Here is a 21,391-nt window from a genome sequence, read left to right on the forward strand (position 1 = left end):
ATCAATCGCTAAAATTCAAACTGAAAAAATGCAAAAGAATTTAGTTAAGCAAAACGAACAAAGGTATAATGAAATAAAATTGGCAAAGACTATTAATAAAAAGTTCAGTATGTAATCATTGGTATTTTTTAACTTAAATAAATCTGTACCTTAAACTGAGGAAATGTTTAAGTTCATAGCTCAATTCAGAATAATTCATTACAATATTATTGCCTTCCTGCTCATACTCATCTTGTATATTATCTTCCTAATCATGTCTGAAACTTTCCTGATCAGAAACCTGTAACAATTCCTCAAAATCTATCAAATTCAGTGCAAATTCCTCATCCTTACTTCAGTGCACTCATTATGGCCCACCTTCACGGTCTTTCGGTCTCTCCTCACTATTTTACTAATAGCCTAAGCTCCAAACAAACCTGCTCTTCACACCATTTGTTCACTGCCAGCAGGACCTTTGTACAGGCTACTTCCTCTAACAAGAACAAGTTCCATCACAACCTAGGTAGCTCCTACATATCCAATAAAATGCACCTCAAGCCTCTGGGCTTCCCATCATCTCCCTATCCTGTTTCCCAAGACTGAATCTGATGCTTGTGCAAAATCCTATAACCTAACCAGTTACAGCTTACTTCATTGTAGCATAATTATGGATTCATTTAGCTCCTCAAGTACAAGGAGTCATTTTACGTACCCAGGACTGATCACAGCTCTTGCCTAACATTAGAAGTTGAACAAACAGACCAGAAACCAAGAAGGTTATCAACCCTTGGCACTAGGGCTGTCAGTGTTCCTATTGTAAGTTTATAAAACATTTGTGCGTTGGTCCTAAAACGGAATGTCTGCCCATAGGGAAAGCAGTCAATCTAGTACATTTCTCTCCCACAGACTTTCAGTGTCTCTCTGCACTGTACATATTGTCTTGTGCTTGTCTTACACCCCTTTTAGACTCTCAACATTTCAAGGGTAGCAATTATATTCAAACACTGTAACTGGACCCACAGATATAGGTATTCATGGATGGACACAAGGAAGGACAGGCACATGTTTGTGTTCAGCCAGTGCCCTGCTTCAACACCATTATGTGGAGAAGCCAGCAAAGTTACAAACCTACCTTACAGAGATCCAACAGACACATTTTAAAGTTCTGATCTCCTCATAATGCCATCTAAGGTTTATCATGAAACTATGTATAGCAGAAGTCTACACAATTGTCATATGTATAGGGAGGGATATCTTTGCTGCTCTGACATTTTATTATTCTCTTACTCTACCCAAATTTTAAAACTCAAACTCAAAAATCTGATCACTCCAACCCAAAAGTGTAATACTTTAAAAGTTAGTATTTTTACTGTAAGATTTTTATTTATTTATTTGTCAGAGACAGAGCAAGCATAAGCAGAGGGAACGGCAGAGGGAGAAGGAGTGAGAGAAGAAAGCTCCCCACCAAGCAGGGAGACTGATGTGGGCCTCAATCCTGGGACCCTGGGATCATGACCTAAGCCGAAGGCAGATGCTTAACCAACTGAGCCATCCAGGTGGCCCCAAAAGTTAGTATTTGAGGAACTTTAGCAAGCACTGAATGTTCTACAGATCATTTAAAAACTGTCAAGGTGTTTTAATTTTGTTGAATGAGTTGTCAATGTAGTAGCAACAGCAACAGTCACAATTAGATGAACTGTTCTCTGTGTTATTCTAAGAACTTTTAACTTTTCTTACCCTTATAACCCAATTTACAGTGAGGAAAGTGAGGCAAGTTAGTTAATCAACGATACACAGCCAGCAAGCAACTGAGCAGGGACTCAAACCCACCCCATGCTCTGAACTACTATGCCAGATAAATAGCAAAATACTAGGCAAGATAAATAGCAATTCTCCAGACATGGGCCCAAAGGTGTTTAACTAAGTGACAGGGACAGACTATAAAGGTATTTAAGTGCTCCCTCTGACTATTTCATAGATACTTCAAGCAATTAACAAAAAAAAAAAAAAAAATCTAGTACCTTGAAACTAAACTGTGTGCCTATCCTGTAGAATTGTTCTCTTTCTATGACAATACTTTACACATTAAATCAAAGATGGTTGCTTTGGTGTTGTATTATAGTGAGGCTTCTTAGTAGTATCCCATTTAGGGTACATTGTAAAGACAAGGGAACTACCAAGGATTTTAAGAAATAGTAAAATGTCCCTATAAAAAGAAAATGTTACAGTAATGGTACCATCACGCTTAATGTTTACAGGGTTCTGTTAAAATTTATTTTACCTAAAATGAAATCACTCTTACATATATTAAAGATCAAAACAGATTTCAAAATATCCTCACTTACTATGACCACCAATTAAAATATTTCTTTGTATCTTTTTCTCATGATCACTCTACCTGTCATACAAAGTTATCCTTATGCCATTCACTTTTCTAATTAAGTTCAAATACTTTCTAATATTAGGTTGAACCATATAAAATTACCTTTTCCAACCACTTTTACGTATGGACTGGACACTTCACAGGCTTTACTTTAATCCAGTAACTTTCCCCAATTCAACATATCAAAGAGAACAGACATACTTAACAAAGTTATGACTGTTCCATCACTGGATTACTTTCCTGGTGGCACACAAGAGAACAGCATACTGCTTTCAGACTCAATAAAAATAAAAAATAATCATTCTCCTGAGAAATCATTCTCAATATATTGTCAGATGAAAAAAATGGAGTTACAAAACAGTATAACATCAATTCCATTTATACATAAAAATACCAAATATTAAAACTGTTTTAGGAGCACCAGGGTGGCTCAGTGGGTTAAAGCCTCTGCCTTCGGCTCAGGTCATGATCCCACAATTCTGGGATCAAGTCCCACATCGGGCTCTCTGCTCCCCGGAAACCTGCTTCCTCCTCTCTCTGTCTGCCTCTCTGCCTACTACTTGTGATCTCGGTCTGTCAAATAAATAAAATCTTTTTTTTTTTTTAAACTGTTTTAGACATCAGAATTTTTGTTCTCTTCACTTGACAGTTGTGTTTTCCTAATTTTCTAATTAAAATGTAGTATTTCTGTGTTTTGTAAAAAACAGTTCAAAAAAAGTCGATCTTTCCTTATTCTTTACCAAAAAAATACTTAATACATCAATGAAATATAAAGCAACTATAAAAAAATAAATAAAGCAACTATAAAAATTTTAAATAGCCTTCATCTTTTTGTTAACTTGGTAACAAAGTCCATGAGAAATAACACAGTAACTTAATTCTAAGAGCACTGATTATGTGCTTTGTTGGTATGGACAAATAACTTTATACAACAGGTACTTTGGGTTTGGCTTCATCATTATTATAAAGTGATAATTTGTGCTGCTAACAAATAAAGACCAGACCAAAAAGTTAAAACATATGGTATCAATATGGAGTAGAGAAATGGAAGGAGATTAAGAATCAGAATCATGAGAAATAAAGGATGAACAAACAAAAATGCTCTATTCCTCTACTACTTGCGAAAAAAATTTTAGAACAAAAATATATGTCTTGATACTTAAATGGACAAACATAGATGTTATAATTATCTTCTAGGGGTATCTTATTATAAAAACCCTGATAAATGGAATCCAGATGCAGTTAAGCTAATTTTACCTTAGTTCCCTGCTAACTACATGAAATATGCTTTGATATGTACGTAAGTTCTGATAGTCTGCTGATTAACCAGCTAAGTAAGCAATCTTACCCAGACAGGGTTCTTATATTTATAAACCAAATATTCTACAAAGTAAGGAAAGCAAGGTTTGTGTTGAACAGACAAATGGACTATAAGGTAAACAGCTAATTAGTCCACTGAGGTTTACTGCCCTCTGGCTGTTGTGGCCCGGGATATCACAGATTTTTTTAAAACAGCTGCAAAGGAAAGCTAGGAATATATCAAGCAAAAGTTGGCAGGAAATCCTTTAGGCAAATTCAAACACCTTAGAATAGGCCCTCAAATATAAAGTTAGTTTTACTCCTTCCTTTAAAAAAAAGAATACTAAATATATCAACTAACAAAACATTTCAAATGCTATCTGAACTTTTTCAATCACACACTAACAAAATACAGAGTAGTTTGGACATAATAAAAGTTGGCTCTAGGAGACTTAGGTCAGGAAGATTAATGTACTACCCTAAGGATTGTAATTAATCTTGATTTAGAAAAGTTCTTTAGCATGCTAGATGGAAACATTTAGGTAAAGAAGTAAAAAATTTTGAGCATTCAAGAATATTAATAACGTTTCCAATGGTTATAAATCTGTGGTAAATACAAAAAGTAACTTAGAATAATGAAACTCTTATATTAATTCAAAGTTTCCAGATATCAGATGTAATCTGAGGTTAAAAATTAGGCAACACTGGACCAAGTAGTTTCTGAAATCACCTAATTATATAAAATGCAGAAACAAAACAAAGGAAAACTTGCCATATCAAAATTATACCAGATTCTTTATATTAATCTTTCTTCAGAATACTATCCAATGTCATCTCATAATTTTGTCCAGTAAGGCTTGTACTAACTTTCTATTATCACTTTATAATCTTCCATCAGAGTTCAGCTGGTAATGAACCACAACAGCCACAATCCAAGAAAAAACAATTCTGTTCATTTCACTGACTTGCTAATTACTCACAATTCACTATCACTTTAAAACAGCGGATCTTGCCTTGATTCCACCCTCAAAACATCTAGAAGACACAATATTTCCTTTAGAAACAGTGGTTCACAGGTTCTGGTTCCTAGCATGACTGGGAAAGAACAAGAGATCTGGGGGGGAAGGGAGGGCACAGAAAGAAGAGGGGTAAGAGTGAAGACCTTCCTTTTGAGAGACACACACATTAAACAATTGGATTTTTCTCAGCAAGTCTTAATAAATATTTTTCGAAATTTACTACTATTAAGAAATATATATGATGATAACAGTTTTTAAGAAAAAAAACAAAAAGCTTACCCTGCAGCTCATGATGTATTACACCTACTAGGTTGGGTTCGTCTCCCCACCAGAATATCCATAATTCTTTGCAATCTGGTTTGACATCACGACGCCATACACACAGCAAGTTGGCTTGCAGACAACGGATGAAACTTAACAGGATTGGGTCATCTTGGGCTGGGGCTGAAATTATGGGTCCACAGTCCCCGTGCCCTCCAAAATTGTACCTACGCCATTTGATTCCCGTGAGTTCAGCCTGGAAAAAAAACAAGAAAATTACAAGGGTTTTGGTATTTCTTCTTAATCACAGAATACTAAGAACAAGCTCCCATTCAGACAAGCAAATTTGCTAAAATAACTATTTATATTACTTCAGATAAAATTTCTCTCACTGAATAATTTCGTCAGTCCTCCTGATTTTAAAAGGGAGAAAAAAAATCACTTCTTCATATCAAGATTTCTACACAGCTCTTTATATTAAATACCAAATTACAACAAACAGATGACAGAAAGAAACTTTGCTTCTAAGAACAATTCCCTACTGTAGTTTTGTCTTTTGTTTTCTAAACACATTTTAAAACACCGACACGAAACCAGCTGAGAACAGAACCTGGATCTTTATTCCATTACCTACATTTGTTTTTTTTGTTTAAGATTTTATTTATTTATTTGACGGACAGAGATCACAAGTAAGCAGAGACGCAGGCAGGGGGCGGGGGGGGGAAGCAGGCTCCTTGCTGAGCTGAGAGCCCGATGCGGGGCTCCATCCCAGGACCCTGAGATCATGACCTGAGCCGAAGGCAGAGGCTTAACCCACTAAGCCACCCAGGCAAAAAGTATAAATGATATAGCTATCATTACTAGTAATGATAGTACAATTTCTCTTTTTTCATATCCTTTTTGCATTTTTCTCAGACAAGTTCCTTTATTTCTTCAAATGAAAGCAGTGTGTGTGTGTGTGTGTATGTATGTGTTTTAAACAAAAAGCTTAACTTCAATTTTTAAATAAATGTCAAATGTCAAAGAAGCAAACTAAATAAAAAGCTAAAAGGGGGCAGCTGAAATCAGAAAAGTTAAGTAGGAGACTAACTTTTCTTATATTCACCTAAACTAGTGTTGTGTGTTCATGGACCAGGGGGTGGGGGTGGGGGGGGCTGAAGGGAGGAGAGATAAAAGATACCAATAAATATAAATCACTACTGTGATTTTTGTGATAACCATATGTAAAAGTTTAGAAAATTAAGAACTATCAGAGATTTAAATATTAGGTGAGACAGTCCCCCAAGAAATCTATGAATGGCAATTTACTCACTAGAATACTTTCACCTATAACACTCCACATGGTCCAGCAAACAAAATATTTGGCTTTGATTCAAAAGAATGGTTTCCTAATCCTAGCACTTGCACTAACTTCCTATTGGTGCTTCTCTGGTCTCAGTGATAAAGGGAAGCCATGGCCACCTGCTCCGTATTTTTTATGGAGTTGTTCTAGCAAGTGACAGAACACAGATGCAAGTGACGTAACAACAAGCCTACAAACTTAATCAGTTCATAACTAATTCAGCTGGAAAAACTGGAGAATGTCCAATTATTTTAAAACAATTTAGTTCTTTTACCTTAAAGCTAAAATTAAATATCATTATACCAGTCTTCACTGGAAAATCTAAAAATGGACCACTATTTAAGCCTGACAGAGATAACTAAGCATAAAGTTAATGTTAAAGACTTAGCTTTAAACTTGGAATTATTGTTTGGTAAGAGCAAAGACAATTTAATGATACTGAAATACTGTCCAAAAAAAATCCCTATTATGGATGTATATTCACTTAGACTAATATATGTCCCCATATACCATGATCACATTTAGAGCTAAAAAGCAATTCCATGGGGCGCCTGGGTGGCTCAGTGGGTTAAGCCTCTGCCTTCGGCTCAGGTCATGATCCCAAGATCCTGGGATAGACCCCCACATCGGGCTCTCTGCTCAGCAGGGAACCTGCTTCCCCCTCTCTCTCTGCCTGCCTCTCTGCCTACTTGTGATCTCTGTCAAATAAATAAATAAAATCTCTAAAAAAAAAAAAAAGAGAGAGAAAAGCAATTCCACACAAACTTCTATGGACGAATTTCTGACAAAAGTATAAATCTCCAAGATTTAAAATTCTTTTTCTAATGATTTCAAAATTGGGAAGCAACCCTTTAAAATATTTCTAGAGACAAGTTATCCCAAAACACAGTATTTCTCTCTGCCAAAGACAAACAATCCACAATTATATTTAAATTTAAAATTACATGGTTTTTGGGTGCCTGGGTGGCTCAGTGGGTTAAGCCGCTGCCTTCGGCTCAGGTCATGATCTCAGGGTTCTGGGATCGAGTCCCGCATCGGGCTCTCTGCTCAGCAGGGAGCCTGCTTCCCTCTCTCTCTCTCTCTCTGCCTGCCTCTCTGTCTACTGTGATCTCTCTCTGTCAAATAAATAAATAAAATCTTTAAAAAATAAATAAATAAATAAATAAAATAAAATTACATGGTTTTTAAAATATAAAATCAAAAGGATGAAATTAAAATATACAAGGAACAAAAACAATATGCACATATATATAATAATAACCACAACCATCACCACAGAGTCATCACCTATTTATTAATAACAAGCACCACAGTAGGGTCTTCACACTGTGTAATTTCTAACATTAAACAATATACTAGTATCACCACATGTAATTTCTAATCTTCACAAACAGACAGCTGAAGAAATTAGGACTCAGGTTAAATAATTCTGCCATAACTACACAGGCAGCAAATGGCAGAACCCAAATATAACTTGATTTAAAGCATAACTGAATTTAGAGCATAAATTCTTTCCCACTCTACCATGCTGCTTCATAAGGCTAATGGTAAAAATTAGTCCTAGAGGATTATAAAATAGTACAAAGAAACTGTCATCTACTCAATTTAGCAATGGCAAGAGCTCATGGCCATACTTTCTAATTTAAGAAAGTTCATGAATCTTTCTTTAGTCTTCCTGAGGTATTAAGAAAACTAGTACAAGAGTGCCCACACACCATCCCATGAATAGAAGACTTTTTTTTAATTTCACATAGATAATTATGTGAACATGTTACCACTATAAGACTAATCTACACAAGCTAATTTTTAGAGGATATGTATAACAAACCAAGAAAACAACAATTCTAATAATAGCAAGAAAGGCTAGAAGGAAATATTCTCATCAATGGCTGGCATCTGCTGTACAGGTAGTCACGGTCCTCAGAAAATTGAACTTAACTGGCAGAGACTCCCCTGGCCTAAAGAGAAAGCCACTATAGTCAGTTCAGAATGGTTGGAATTAAATAGATTGTAACAGAATCAGGATAAATGCACTTTCTAACAGCAGGAATGTATTTAAAGAAAATTTATATTGATTCTTAATGTGCTATTCTTTAGGCACAATACATAAGAAATGAGCTGATAAATTCCTCCAGTGGAAATCATTTATTTGCACTGACCCAATGCAATCAGAACCCACATGACCACACAGAACAGTATATACTTGCAGTGTCTCCCCCTCAGAGTTAAAACTATATTCAGTGATTACCAAACAGTAAAAGTTACAGGCCTTGATATGAATGAACTTAGGGTGTAGTATCATGGAAAGAACACTGGCTGGAGATCAAAAGATCTAGATTCGAGTCCTGGTTTTTCAACTATTTACCTATATGACATTAGGAAATCTACTCCATCTCAGGGACCGTAGCTTCCTGACCTGTAAAGTGATATGGTTGACCTAGATTCTATAAATGAGTTCAAGTCTCCTGGCCCAGGCTAATTACATCCCACTCACAAAGGCAACTTGTAAATGAGATTGAACCCTTAATTATATGCCTTAGAATGATCAGTAGAAATAGGGGAGCTGCCAGAAGATTTGAATTTTCAAGAAACAGGTAAAAGAAAGACTTCTCAAACTACAGAACAATTACCTTAATATCAATCCTGAGCAGGATTTTAGGACAGTGTATAGAAAAGGTAGCTGTGATCAACAGGGACTAACACGAGCGCACTAGGAAATTCCCAATCTGCCTCATCTCACAATCTCCAGTGATAGGGTTACTACTCTGGTAGACCAGAGATATACAGCAAACATATTAAATCATCCCTCAACTTGAGTCACAAAAAGAAAAAGTCAGGGATAATAGAAAACTTCTGTTAAAACATAACTAATCAGCTCCAGGTAAAGACACCAGCGTAAACACACACATCTGCTTTTGCTCTCTTAAATCCCTCTAAAACATCAGTAAAGAATTTGTTTGTTTTTGTTTTGCTTTTCCCTTAAATCATAAAATCACAATGGAAGGTAGGAGAGGAGATGAGAGCAACAAGATTTTGAAAGTTAAGAAATAGATGCTCAAGAGATAAAGAAATTTTTAATACCTGAAACACTGAATCCTAGCTATGGAGAAAGGGCAGATAAAACACAATTTTTACAGAATCCCCTCAGCCTCAGGAATCAAAAATACAGGTATCTCTGGAAGGAGGGTTAAAAGGAAGAGAGGAGATAAAATAAGGAAAACTGGCTGAAAGCCTACTTAGAACCCACTGCCCCTCTTACCCCATCAAACAAAGGGAAGGGTATACTCTGGGGCCAGTAACAGAGGTTATCCTGACTGGGGGACACAGACACACCTGAATGCAGGGAATCAAACTGAAAACAGTGCATTAGGTGAACATGTACAGAATAGAAGTCAAAAACCACCCTCTCCCATTATCTCCCTCTAAGCACCCAGAAAGCTGGTAGCCAGTCTTTCATCCCCCAGAGAGAGGCATCTGGAAAAGTCTTCCTTGGGAAATCTAACCAACTCAAGAGAAAAGAACTCAAAATACTGACATCAGAGGTTCCCCAACTAATGAGCCCACCCAGATCTGTGAAGTACACAGTAAACAAATGTCACTCACATACTCAACTTCCAAGATGTTTCTTAGTCCACCATTTCTAAACATGAACAGAAAACCCGGAACTACTAAATAGTCGAGGAAAAACATGAAGGAATGACAGAGACAAAAACAAATAGAAACAAAAAGAAAATTCAGAGGAAACAGACAACATTGGGAGAAGAAAAAAAAAAACTTAATCCATCATTAATATTCTCAAACAGATAAAATAGTGCAACCATTTAAAAAGAACAGCACACTATTTCAGAAAAGAAGAACCAAAAATTAAAAGAGAGCTCTTGGAAATTCTTAAATAAGGATGCCAGAATGATAAAACTCAACAAAAGGGCTGGAAGATAAAGTTCAGAAATTTACTTTCTCCCAGAAAGTAAAGCAAAAATACAAAAATGAAAAATAGAGAGGATGAGGGAGATAAAATCAGAGGAGCAGCCCAGGAAGTTCAAAACCAAATAACAGAGCATTCAAAAGAGAAAATACAGAAAATGAAAAAGAGGAAATGACTGATAAAATAATTAAAGAAAATTTCCCAGAAAAATAGAATGTGAATTTCTAGATTGAAAGGACTTTCTGAATACCCAGAACAATACATTAAAAGAGGCTCAAGGAAGGCATATCAACTTGCAACACACACAAGTTCCTCAAAGCTTCCATACTGTATAAAGAGATCACAATGAATCAGGAAATCAGAAAGATTTCTAACTTCACAACAGCAATACCAGAAGCAAGAAGGCAATGTGGTGCAATTGCTTCCAAATTCTAAAGGAAAAGTATTTCCAAACGAGATATCTATGCCAATCTAAAATATCAAGTATATAAGCAGAATAAATAGATTTTAAATGATGCAAGGCCTTAAAAAAACAGAAACAAAAAACAAAAAGTAACACCATTTCTCAGGAAGCTATTAGAGATGTATCCCATCTCTAAAAAGAGGGAATAAACCATATAAGCCATGAGATCCAGGAAACAGATCCAACATGGGACAGAGCAAAATGAATTCCTAAAAGAAAAAAACAGGGATTATCAGATGGTTACAGGTTTTCAACTGCGTATCAATGTACAGAGCAACCAATCCAAATTATAACAGGTCATCTCTCAAGAAGATGGTACTAACAGAATACATGTAGAAGTCTTAAAAGGGGACTCAGACGATAGGCAAAAAGAATGGGAAGGATTAACTTAAAATACACAAAAAAGTTACAGTCCAAAAAAGAAAAAAAGTAATTACTATCTTCAAAATTACGCAGAAAAGGAAAAGCAATGAGAATATACTGGATGGCTCAACCATGCATTAACATAATCAAACAAATGTTAACACTGAATAAGCTAACCAAAAGAACCATATAACGACTTCAGTAAAATGGATGGATGGGAAAAGTTTTTGTAGGAGGTAGAATCAATGAGCTAAATCCTCATCCTCAATAGTGAAAGATGCAGAATTTGAAAACCTTAAAAGAAACTACAAGCTTAATATTTAAAAACATTTAAGTAAGAATCCAGATAATCAACAAAAGGGGATGAAAATGTTTGTCTCTTGGAAAAGGTAAAGTAGGGGCCAGGAGCAGATGTGCATTATTCATAAAAACCTTGTAGAACCATTTGATTCTTTAACTATATATGAATACAACTCTAATTTTTAAAAAAGAAGAAAACTAATCAAAAATGTAGCAAAAAATTTTATTTACTATATCAAGAAGTTACTAATTCTGAGAATTCACTTATACCATTTTGTAGACTGAGTCTACCAAATTCCTAAGCTTAAGAATAATTCAGTATCCCCTAAATTGTGCTGCGAAAGTCAAAAGGTTATTTACCATATGTTAAAATATTGTGTTCTGCCTCTTTTCTCCATTGCTAGACTATAAAAATTTCAATTAAAGGGTACTCGGGTGACTCAGTTGAGCATCTGATTCTTGATTTCAGCTCAGGTCATAATCTTAAGGCTGTGAAACTGAGCCCCCACTTCGAGCTCCATGCTGGGCATGGAGCCTGTTTAAGATTCTCTCCCTCCCTCTCCCTTTTTTTTCTTTTTTTAAGATTTTATTTATTTATCTCACAGAGAGAGAGAGAGAGAGGAGAGCCCAAGCAGGGGGAGGGGTAAGAAAGAGGGAAAAGCAGGCTCCCACTAAGCAGGGAGCCCAATAGAGGGCTTGATCCCAGGACTCTGGGATCATGACCTGGGCCAAATGCAGATGCCTGAGTCACCCAGGCACCTCTCTCCTTTTCCCTTTGCACAACCCCCCCCCCAACGCCAAAAACAAAAACAAAAACAAAACAAAATGAAAACAAAAACAAAAAACAAAAAACTTCAATTAAGCAGAGATATACTTCCAGCTGCATGCCTCCTCCGACCTAGGTCTGCTTAACTCTTCCTACCCATAGCTAAGCAGCTTGCCAAGGTTGCATTCCCTCTGCAGAGGAGCTGAGGCCAATAGGTCAATGGTCCTCCATGTGATTCCCATCTAACATATGATTTCCATATTGTGAGAAATACAATGTAACTCTCTATACAATGAAGTTGTATATCAAAGATGCTTTCTAACATCTGTATATTTTTGCTGATACATAATAACTTTTTTCCTGAATTGTGATTTCATTTTCAGCCCTCAGTTTACCAATATTAATTCAAAACCATATGATAAAAAATAGGGAGCTGGTTTAGCACATGTATGAGTGAAAGGGGTCCAAAGATTTTGACAGTAAGTTTAATATAATTAAACAATGTGAAATAGCTACAAAAAAAGTTACTGCCATCTTAAGCTCCATTAATAAAAACATGGTACCGAGATCCTACACAACAGATCTTATACAGCAAGTCACTAGTCAATACTGCTTTTAGCTCCCAGCTCCACACTTTGACAGAAATATAAACAGGAACAAATTAACAAATGAGGGACTAGGATGGACAGGAAATCTAAACAGGTCATATAGCTAGAGGTTATATAGCCTCATGTTCAATCCTTCCAAGCAAATAAACATGGCATCAAAAAAAAAAAAAAAAAAAAAAAGAATAAAGGCATAGCTGAAGTAAGGTGAATGAATTTAATATGGAGTTAACATTCTAAAGAAATCTATAAAGTCTTCAATTTATACGAAAGACTCATATGTGGAAGATGAATTAGATTTGCTCAGCACAGACCAAGTAATAGCAGAGAACTGATGATTAAAACAACAATAGTGAGAGTTTTCTCAAGAAAGAATCCCTGGCTGAGATCCCTGAGAAGCACAGATACAAGGTGTTAAGGAGAAGTTGTTAATACTGGATGTGGCTTCAGGGGCACCTGGGTGGCTCAGTGGATTAAGCCTCTGCCTTTGGCTTAGGTCATGATCTCAGGGTCCTGGGATCGAGCCCCACATCAGGCTTTCTGCTCAGCAAGAAGCCTGCTTCCCCCTCCCTCTCTGCTTACTTGTGATCTCTCTCTCTGTATCGAATAAATCTTTAAAAAAAAAAAAACTGCATATGGCTTCAAACATCAAAGGATTGGCTGGACAACTAAATTTATAAGATTCCTTTCAAACCTGAAATATGAATCTCAAAGGTTCTTTTCTTCCAATCATGAGATTTTAAGCCTCTAGTATCATTTGTATCTCAGTCAACTAACTAGTTCAAGAGGCTGACAAACTATACCCCATGGGTTGGCCAATTATTTTTATGAAGTTTTATCCATACACAATTTTACCCATTTATTTACATACTGACTCAGGTTCCCTCCACACTACAACTATAGAGCTGAATAGTTGCAACTGAGACTGTATGACCCACAAGCCTGAAATAACAACTCTAATCCTTTAAAAAGAAAAAAAGGTCTGCTGACCCCTGAACTACGATAACATACACAGGCAAATATGACTTTTAAAACATAAGAAGCACCATAACTTTTATCAAAAACAACTAGACAAAAAACATGAAACTGTTCAAACACTGAACAAAGGCTGCACAAAGCCAGGATCTCTGAGTGAAGGAAAACAAATGAAGCAGGCCCTGCAAAGGCTGAGGCAGCTGGAATTTATGAGAACAGATCACCAGAAAGCTCTACAGAAAAAGAGCTCCAGAGATCTGATAGGGGTTCTTGAGAAAATGTTCCTGCATACACTAAGCTACAGTTCAAAAAGAAAAATTCCAAGAGGCCAGGCAAAGAATTACTAGAGAGTCATCACTCCAAAAGCTCACACAGAGCTAGAAGACAGTCTAATTCTGAAGAGTCAGGGTGAAAATACACTGTTAAATATCATGGACATTAAACAGAGACCACAAAAAGGCCATGCCTCAAAAGTAAGAAACTAGGCCTATGTTAAATAAAGACTGCTCTAAACCACCCAAATAATTGAGTCTCAAAAATAATGATCATCACCACAATCATCATCTCATCTACAAGTTAACTGCCAGCCAAAACAAAATTCAACTTTACAGGAAAGAAATAAAATCCAGACTCTCAACAATATAATAATCACAATATCTAGCATCCAATAAAAGGATATCAGACATTCAAAGATATAGCAAAAGGAGACTCATGGTCAGGAGAAAAATCAGTGAAGAGAAACAAACCCAGAAATGGAAGAGATGACAGAATTAAAAAATCAGTTTTAAAACAGCTATTATAATTATGGTCAAGAATTGAAAGGAAAACATGAATAAAAAATGAAAAATATAAGAGCATAAAAATTTCCAGACACAAAATATGAAATAAAAAATTCACAGAATAGGCTTAACAGTAAATTAAGCACAACCCCCTCCCAAAAGAAAACTAGGGGACTTGACAACAAACAGTATAATTATACAAGCTGAAGAACAGAGAATTTTTTTTTTAATTGAAAGAATAAATATAAAAGCAGAAAGCTATAAAGTACTCTAACATGCATGTAATTAGAGTCCCAGAATGCAAAGGTAGAAGGGAGGATAAGAAAAAGTTTTTGAAAAATAGCCAAACTATCTCCAAATTTCATGAGAAAAATGTATCAGACTCAAAGAGTTCTGTTACTCAAAACAATACAAACAAAAAAAGCTCAACTTCTGATCATCAGTGATTTAAAAAAAAACTATTAAAAGCTGTCAACACGGAAAGAGGACACATTACATAAGGAAAAGCAAAGACAGTACTTACAACAGACTTCTCAACAGAAAATATGCAAACCGGGAAACAATAGAACATGCTAAAGGAGGGGAAAAAAATGTCCATATCTGGAATTCTAGATCAAGCACAAGTATCTTTCAAAAGTGAAGGTAAAATACAAACTTTTTTTGAATGAAAGAAACCAACTGAACTCCACTGTAATAAATGTAACTAGAATGAATTCTTTTTAAAAAGTTCTTCAGGTACAAGGAAAATATCAGATGGAAATCTGGATCTATAGAGAAGAATAATGTGCACCAGAGATAGTAAATATATAAATACAAAAGAGTTGTTTTCTTATTTTTTAATTTCTTTAAAACAAATTAACTCTTTACAGCAAAAATAATGCATCACTGATTGTATACAGATATAGAAGAAAAACATATGACAACAGCAGCACAAAAGCCAGGAAGAGAAAATGGAGGTATACTGTTCTATACCTTTTTTTACATTATAAATGAAACTTATAAATTTCATTATTATGAAATTTATAATGTAAAAAAAGGTTTTTTACATTATAAATGAAATTTAATAACACTTGCAGACTGTGATAACTTAAAGGTGGATATTATACGCCCTTGACCAGTACCTAAAAAGTAAAACAGAGTTTATTTAAGATGCCAGTACTGAAGATAAAATTGAATCATAAGAAAACACTCAAATAATCCAAAAGCAGGCAGGATGGGGCACCTGGATAGCTCAGTCAGTTAAGTATCTGCCTTTGGCTCAGGTCCTTAAGTCCAGGGTCCTGGGATCAGCCCCACCTCTGGCTCCCTGCTCAGCAGGGAGTCCACTTCTCCCCCTACCCCCCCCCCCCCCCGGCTTGTGTTTGACGCTCTCTCTCTTTCCCTCTCTCAAATAAATAAATAAAATCTTAAAAAAAAAAAATCATAAAAATAGGCAGGAAAAGAGGATAAAAAAGGGAACAAAGAATAGACGGGATAGATGAGGGAAAATACCAAGATAGTAGACTTAAACACAATCATCAATTACATTAAACACAAAGAGTCTGACCATTACAAGTAAAATACATCAATTCTTAGAATAAGTAAAATTTTAAAATGCCCAAGTATATATTGCCTATAAGAAATGCACTTTATATATAAAGACAAGTTATAATACAAATAATAAGGGACCTAAAATGGCTAGACTAATAACAAAGTGGACTCCAAGAGGCTTATAAAGGAATAAAGAAGAAAATTTTGTAATGAGAGAACTGTCAATTCTTCAAGAAGACATATATCCCAAGTGTGCAGGCATCTAACAACAAAACTTCAAAATATATAAAGCAAAAACTGATGTTAAAACTGATTAAAAAAAAAAAAGCAAAAACTGACCTAAAAGGAGAAATAGACAAATCCAGAATTATAATTAAAGATTTCAGCATGCCTCCTCTCAGCAACTGATAGAAAGAGTAGACAGAAAATCAATAAGGTATAAAAAATATGAATACTATCAACCGACATACCAAACTGACATTTATAAATAATAATAATGATAATACACTCAACAGTATACACAAGTTTTTCAAATGCATATGGAACACTCACCAACAGAAAGCATATGCTGATCCAAAATCAATTATCAATTATCAATACCATATTTTTTAAGGTTTTATTCATTTATTTGTGAGACAGAGTGCACGTGAGCAAGAGAACACAAGTGGGGGGAGCACCAGAAGGAGAGGAAAAAGCGAACTCCCCACTTAGCAGGGAGCCCAATGTGGGGCTTGCTCTCAGGACCCTGAAATCATGACCTGAGCCAAAGGCAGCCACTGAACCAACTGAGCCATTGAACAGGTGCCCCAATATAGTTTTTAAAATTGAAATTTCTGAATAGATTTGAATTTGAAAGTCACAAAAACACTTCCTTTCCCCCCACAAAATCTGGAAATTAAATAATACCTTTAAACAACACATAAGACAAAAAGAAAATCATAAGGGAAAGTAGAAAATGTTTTGAACTGATTATGAAAGCAAAATATACAAAAATGTATAGCGTACAAGTAAAACAGTTGCTTAGAGAAAAATCTGTAGCTTTCATATTTATAGTAGAAAGAAAGAAAGATATATAAAATTGCTCCAAACTTCTCCCTTCAGAAGCTAAAAGTATAATTTAAACCAAAGGTAAACTGAGGAAAGAAAATAATGAAGAGAGCAGAAATAAATGAAATATGAAACAGACTAACTACACAGAAAACCAGTAAAGTAAAAAGCTGTTGTTTTTGTTTTGGGTTTTTTGTCTGTTGGTTGGTTTGTTTTAAAGATTTTATTTATTTGAGGGGTGTGGGGAACACAACCAGGGGGTAGGGGCAGAGGGAGAAGCAGACTCCCCACTGATCAGGGAACCCCATGCAAGGTTCCATCCCAGGACCCTGGGATCATGACCTGAACTGAAGGCAGATGCTTAACCAACTGAACCACCCAGGTGCCCCCCTGTTGTTTTTTTTAGTCAATAAAACAGACAAGGTTAATCAGGAGGGGGAAAAAAAAAAAAACAAATTACCAACAACAGGAATAAAAAAGGAGGAATTATTTCACATCCTAAATACACTGAAAAGATAATGGAATTATTATAAGCAACCTAATGCCAATAAATACAACTACTTAGATTACATGGACAAATTCTTCAAGAGAATTACCAAACTTGGGGGAAAAAAAAAGTTAAATATCTGAATAGCCCTCTATTAAAGAAATGGAATTCACAATTTAAAACCTTCCTACAAAGTATTCTCCAAGGCCAAGATGGCTTCACTAGCGAATTCTATCAAATATTAGGAATGAAATACTACACAACCCTATACAAACTCTTTCAGAACACAGAGAAGGAGCTAATTCCCAAATCATTTATGAGACTAGCATTACCAAAAAAAGACAAAGACATCGTAAGAATATCTACATGTGACCTTTCATTAACATAAATTTTTTTAAACATTAGCAAAATATTAACAAAGTCCAATCCAACAATACATAAAAATTGTAACACACCCTGCACATAGAGTATATCTTGGAAATTCAGGTTTACCATCAATGCAACTGAATCAAACTAGTTAAAAAACCCATTAATAAAATCCCTCATATTAACAGAACAAAGCCTATAATCATCTCAATAGAGGCAGAAAAACATTTAACAAGATCAACACCTATTTATGGTAAAACTAAGTAAACCAGGAATTAAAGGAAACTTCCTCAACCTGATTAAAAAGATGTTCAAAACCACAGCTAACATCACAATTAATAATGAAAGACTGAATATTTCTCACCTAAGATGAGTAACAAAGCAAAGAGGTACATCGTGCTATTCAACTTTGTAACTTTATGTCCTAACCAACGGAATAAAGCAAGAAAAATAAGTAAAAGGCACAGAAATGGAAAGGAAGATATGAAACCATCTTTATTCACAGACATTATCATGTACATTTACAAAATTTCAAAGACTTTACAAAAAAGATACTACAACTAATAATGGAGTTTAGGAAAGTTGCAGTACAAAACTTAATTGTATTTCTACACATTAGCATGAAAAGGTAGAATATTTTTGAAATAATATTTTGAAATATTTCAAAATGTCAATATTTAATAATATTTCATATTATGTATTACTTAAATATTAATTATAAATAATAATATTATTATATATAATAATATTTTTTAAATAATGCCATTTTAAAAAACATTGAAAAATATGAGCTACTAAGGGATAAATTTGATAACATGTGCTCCAGACCAGTATACCAAAAACTATAAACAATGTTGATAAAAATTAATGATCCTAAAAAAAAAAAGGAAGCTAGACTATGTTCAAGAACTGGAAGATCTAAAATTGTTAACAGGTCAATTCTTCCCAATCTGACCTACAGATTCAGTGAAATTACAATAATATCCCTGCAGGAACTTTTATGAAAAACTGACAGGTTGATTCTAAAACTTATACAGAAATGCAAAGTACCCAGAAGAGCCAAAACAATTTTGAAAAAGAACAAAGTTGGAGAATTTGCCCAGACTTCAAGACATACTATAAATTTCATAACAGTGTTTTATTGGCATAAGAGAAATACAGATCAAAGGAACAGAATATAAAATCCAGAAATAAACTTATGCATAAACATAGACACATATATCCAATATATTCAAATAATTTTTGACAGAGATGCCAAGGTAATTCAATGAGAATAGTACACTCTTTTCAACAAATAATGCTAGAACAACTAGATACCCACATACCAAAAGAATTTCAACCCCTACCTTACGCCACAAAAAAAAAAAACCCACAAAATGGATCACTTGATCACAGACCTAAACCTAACAATTAAAACTACAGAACTTCTGAAAAAAAAAAAAAAATGACAGAAAATCTTGGTTACCCTGGAATCACAATTAGAAATCTCATACAACTGGTGGAAATGTAAAACCATACAACCGTATTTTAAAAGTTTAACATTTCTCTATAGAGTGAACCCAGTTTCCCACATAAGTAAGCAAGTTGTGGTAAATCAATATAAGAGATTACGACTCAGCATTAAGAATAACCTATTCACATAACAATAGGAGGCATGGCACAAAACACTATCCCATATGATTCCATTAAAAAAAGTCTAGAAGACAAAATGAATCTACAGTAACAGAATAGTGGTTATCTGGAAATGCGGATACATCACAGATGTTTTCTATTTTGATTTCAGCGGTGGTTTCTTCACATAAGTATACATTTGTCAAAACCCATGAAACTGTACTTACTTGCTTAAAATGGGTTCACTTTATTGTACGTAAATTATACCTCTATAATCAAAAACTTTACATACTAATGGAAGAATTCAGGGGGGAAAATCTCTCAAAAAAAAAACCCCTATTTTTAATATAGCCAAAATATCATCTTACCATCTTGTTCTATGTATCTCTTGTAACTCTATGTATCATCTTTTAACTATGAATCTCTTTTAGAAAGTATGCAATGTTTTTGAAAAAATTATTTTCACACCTAAGTACATTAGAACACTGGTTAATGATTTATATTTATTAACCTTAACTAAAAGAGAACTCTTGTGAAATTTCTGGGAACTGAATTATTTAATGAAGTTCATTAGAGTCATCAGGATGATTTCTCGTCCAACTACAATATCAGACTACAGACAATAATTTCTATCATTTCTCTGCATAGCAGACATTGTTAGTTGGCTACCCAAACATGAATGGCTCCTTACTCCGTGGTAACATACATTCTCTATTACTGAGGCAAACAACATGCTTCCTTAAAACTTCCTTGATATGGCTAGAAGTGTTACAAGGAAATTGGAAGACGTTTCCTTAAAAAAGAGGAGTTAATTTTGGGTTGATTTTTTGTGTGTCCTTCCTACCTTCCCTACTCCTTCCAATCCAGAATACCACCACCATGACTACAGTTTGAACAACCATCTTGGACAATATGCGACTACTTGTGATAAACTGAAGACAAGGGAGTAACAAGAAAAGCCTGGGACACTTGACGCAGACAGGACCAAACCAGCTCTTAAATGCCTGCCTCCAGGCTTACATATAAAAAAGAAATTAACTTCTGTCTTGTTTAAGCTATTTCTCTAGCTTTTAACAAACACATGATTGTGGTACTATCGTAAGTCATTTTTGGTTTGAGCATTCTAGCTTTTTTATTTTTAAAAAACTAAAATGACTTTTGCGGGCGCCTGGGTGGCTCAGTGGGTTGATCCTCTGCCTCTGACTCCGGTCATGATCTCAAGGTCCTGGGCTCTCTGTTCAGCAGGAAGCCTGCTTCCCCCTCTCTCTCTGCCTGCCTCTGCCTACTTGTGATCTGTCAAATAAATAAAATCTTTAACAAAAAATAAAAAATAAATAAAAATAAAAAACTAAATGACTTTTAGTGAGGTGATACATTTTTTTTAAGATTTATTTATCTGAGAGAGAAGGGGGGAGCAGTTATCTCCAGCAAACTTCCTACTGAGCATAGGGCTCAATCTCACCACTGCAAGATCACTGCCTGAGCCAAAACCAAGAGTTGGATGCTTAACCTTCTGAGCCACCAAGGAGCCCCTATAAGTTCTTTTTTTTTTTTTTTTTTTGAGACTATGCAGTTACCTAGGTTTTTATCTTGTCCCAGTCATTGATCAAAACAATAAACTATCCTACTTTTTCATTTTCCAAATGATTCCTCAATTTGGAATAAAGCATTCTAAAAGAAAAAAAATATATCTCCCTATCTGTGGGAAGAAATTTTAAGCCGCATTATTACTCATTAATCTCTGATGAATCTTTAAAAAATTGTAAACTGTATTATCACTCCACTAATCTCAGGCAAATCTATATGCTCCAGTGATTTCTACCTTCATACCTGCACTATATTATATGGTCTACACTGTTAATTTTTAAAAGGCTCAGAAAAGAAAGAGTCC

General features: G+C 35.0%; 1 protein-coding gene across 2 annotated transcripts in view; it reads right to left on the minus strand.

Annotated features, from left to right (window-relative positions):
• Window positions 1-21,391, minus strand: part of MED13L (mediator complex subunit 13L) — a 282,380-nt gene that overhangs the window by 243,276 nt on the left and 17,713 nt on the right. For both annotated transcript variants that reach the window (XM_059408507.1, XM_059408506.1), the window contains exon 2: window positions 4,960-5,197. In XM_059408507.1, the coding sequence (XP_059264490.1) occupies window positions 4,960-5,197 (238 nt within the window). The remainder of the gene's footprint in view (window positions 1-4,959; window positions 5,198-21,391) is intronic.

The sequence above is a fragment of the Mustela nigripes genome, chromosome 8, assembly GCF_022355385.1.
Source record: "Mustela nigripes isolate SB6536 chromosome 8, MUSNIG.SB6536, whole genome shotgun sequence".
Taxonomy (NCBI): Eukaryota; Metazoa; Chordata; class Mammalia; order Carnivora; family Mustelidae; genus Mustela; species Mustela nigripes.